The 3,216-nt window shown below is 47.8% G+C and overlaps 1 protein-coding gene across 1 annotated transcript in view; it reads left to right on the forward strand.

The window, feature by feature from the left end:
* Positions 1-2,145: 2,145 nt before the first annotated feature.
* Emc9 (ER membrane protein complex subunit 9) overlaps positions 2,146-3,216 on the forward strand; it is a 2,950-nt gene continuing 1,879 nt past the window's right edge. Inside the window, exons 1-2 of the mRNA XM_005370446.2 lie at positions 2,146-2,562; positions 2,709-2,785. Of these exons, the coding sequence (XP_005370503.1) occupies positions 2,365-2,562; positions 2,709-2,785 (275 nt within the window). The 5' untranslated portion in view covers positions 2,146-2,364. The remainder of the gene's footprint in view (positions 2,563-2,708; positions 2,786-3,216) is intronic.

Below are 3,216 nucleotides of genomic sequence, written 5' to 3' on the forward strand. Positions count from 1 at the left end.
CTCAAAAAAAAAAAAAAAAAAAAAAAAAAAAAAGGACCCAGGCTAGATTCTTATGACCCACACAGTAGCAAGTAACTGTTGTAACTCCAGTTCCAAGGGATCTGACCCCCTCCTTTGACCTCTGCAGGCACCAGACATGCATACAGTGCACAGGCAAAAATGCAAGTGAACACCCTTACACATGAAATAAAAACAAAGAATTACAAGAGAAAATGGGAGAGGGTGCCAGGAAAATGAGGTTGATGTGTTCTTACCAGTTCCTTCTAAAGAACAGGGTAGAGCAAGGCATGGTGAGTATGCCTTCAATCTCAGCACTCGGGAAGCAAGAGGTAAGTGGATCTCAAGTTCAGGGCACCCTGGTTACACAGTAAGTTGAAAAGGAACAGGGTAGAAGTTTGCATGCCTTGTCAGCTATGCAGGTAACCCGTAAACCCGTAGCTTGGAATGTCACAAAGGTATGTCCATCCGATGTTACCATGGTAAAGACTATATTGGGCAAAGCTGTTGGAGGAGGAATTAGCCTTTGGATAGACGGGGAAGCTTTATGGCTGTGGTGTGGGAATTAAGAACAGTTGTGGAGTTGAAAACAAGCTTGGAGGCGAATGAGATCCTGAGATTTCTCAGTGCTGGCAGAGAGGAAGGTCTTAAAAAGGCATGGGTATTATTCAGGGTGGGGGAGTTGCCTTTTTATCTTTTATCCTCCCCCAATCAATTTCTGTTTCTACATCTGTTGAGATTTGGGTGTTTTTGTTTTATTTTTTTAAATTGTGACTGTGCATGTGTGTGTGTGTGTGTGTGTGTGTGGCGCTAGTGAATGTATTCCACATGTGTGCTGATGCCCATAAAGACCTGAAGATAGTACTGGATCTCCTGAAGCTGTGGTTTACAGGTGCTTGTGAGCCACCTGATAGGGTGCTAGAAACAGAAGTTGTAAAGTTGTACCTTGACTGCTGAGTTATCTCTCCAGTCATGTTTTTGAGACTGTTTTTGTTTTGTTTTAGATAAGTTTTTTCATAGCCTAGGTTGGCCTCAAATGCACCGTGTAGCTAATGCTAACTTGAACTCCTTGTTCCTCCTGTCTCCACCCTCTGAGTGATGGGATTGCAGTTTAGGGTTCACTTCTGAGGCAGTGGAGACAATGATTCCTCTGCTGTGTGGCCGGTTATAGACTCCAAGGGACTTTTAAATTCAAGCTTGTGTCCAAAATACACTTGATTTTGATATGGACTAAGATCTACTGTAATTTGCTTTTCCCTTCCCCGAACTTATACTTTTGATGTTTCATCTCAAGGTCTATCTCATCCTATCTTTAAAAAGATTTAAAATATAAAAAAAAAAAGAATGTGCTGCATTCTTATCAGTTTCAGTTTGGAATTAAGTGCACATAATTTATCCTTAAAGGGTCATGGACTTGTACTTTGCCTTGAAGGTGCTGCACTACATGAAGGAAGCCAAAGGCTTGAAGTTGGGAAGGCTAGGCTGCTGGTTATCGATGGTGCAGGCCCACTCTTTCTATAACTGGAGCAAGATGAACGGGTTTTTTGTTTTATTTTTAGTTTTTCGAGACAGGGTTTCTTTGTGTAGCTTTGGAGCCTGTCCTGGAACTCACGTTGTAGAACAGGCTGGCTTTGAAGTCACAGAGATCCACCTGCCTCTGCCTCTCAAGTGCTGGGATTAAAGGCATGCGACACCACTGCCTGGCTAAGGCGAATGGTCCCCAAGTTTCTCCAGAACACCCAGCGAGGGGCCAGCCCTCTAACCTAGCTGTCTTTGCCCAAAGCCTTTAGGTACAGTAAGAGCTGGTAAACCGGCTAAACCAACCTTCAGTAGCCCACACAAATTGGAACTGGGTGTGATGGCCGGGGTCTGTAAACCTAGGGCTTTCACTTGAGATGTGGAGGCAGAAGCATCTGTGAGTTTGAGATCAGCCTCGGCCGAGACTTTGTCTTCCCTCCTTAGAACGAAACAAAATCCAAAGTATAAACCAGGTAGGTTAGCTAATACGCTTTTGCCCTGTGCGTTCTTTCCAATTCGCTTTAGGCCAAGGCAAGACAAGCCAAATTTTAAAATTTTTGATTGGACGAAATTAGAATGTCTTGTCCTATCAGAGAGCACTACGGAGGCGGGGTTCTTAAGGGGGGGGGGATGACCCGGAGCAGGCCTGCAAGCGAGTGCGCCTGCCCAGGAGTGTTTAGAGGAGGCCGGGCTCGGTTCCTCCGGTTGTTTCTGGACCGAATTCTGGTTCGTGTTGAGGGCAGGCTGCGGAGAGAGGTTACCTGGTGTTAGAGACAACTTAGACCTAAGCGAGGAGGCACAACTCGCTTGCCGTGGTTGGGAGGCCACACTGGTGGTGCACGGTTCGCTATGGGGGAGGTGGAGATTTCCGCCCGGGCCTACGGGAAGATGTGCTTGCACGCGTCTCGGTACCCATACGCTGCTGTCAACGGGTTGTTGCTGGCTCCAGCGCCGCGGTCGGGAGAATGCCTCTGCCTCACCGACTGTGTGCCCCTCTTCCACAGCCACTTGGCCCTGTCTGTCATGCTGGAGGTTGCGCTCAATCAGGTGTGGCCTCGAGAACCCCGTCCCCATCCCTACTCACCGCCCCTCCCCAGCCCCCATTCTGTAGGACCCTCAGCCTAAATGCATGCTCGACTCCTTGTCCTCAGTATGCACCCACAGAGCCTGAATCATTGATTTATTCACGACAGGTGGATGTGTGGGGCGCACAGGCCGGTCTGGTAGTAGCTGGGTACTACCACGCCAATGCTGCTGTGGATGACCAGAGGTGAGTTGGGTAGCTTGGAGAAGGCAGATGATTGTGGCAGGTGTGGGTGAGGTTCAGATAGGCAGACCAGCGTCATTCCTCTTATTTATTTTTCAAGTCAAGTGTTTAGCAGCAGGGCTGTTCACCAGCCATTACACTGAGTACTGGAGTGAGAAAATACCAGAGAAGAAAAAGGCCGTCAAAGGTTCCTGCCGTGGGGGTGGGACATTCAGGCGTCTGGTGCTTCCCAGGTTCTGTAAGAACTGAGGAAGTGCGACTAGCGACTTAAAAAGCCCACCATTTTTAAACCGGTATGTGGTGGTGCTTGCCTTTAATCCCAGCACTCTGGGGAGCAGAGACAGGCAGATCTCTGTGAGTTCAGGCCTGGTTTACAGAGGGAGATTCAGGACAGCCAGAGATACAGAGAAAACCTTGCCTCAAAAAAAAAAAAA

The sequence above is a fragment of the Microtus ochrogaster genome, unplaced genomic scaffold (genome assembly GCF_000317375.1).
Source record: "Microtus ochrogaster isolate Prairie Vole_2 unplaced genomic scaffold, MicOch1.0 UNK80, whole genome shotgun sequence".
NCBI classification, from domain to species: Eukaryota; Metazoa; Chordata; class Mammalia; order Rodentia; family Cricetidae; genus Microtus; species Microtus ochrogaster.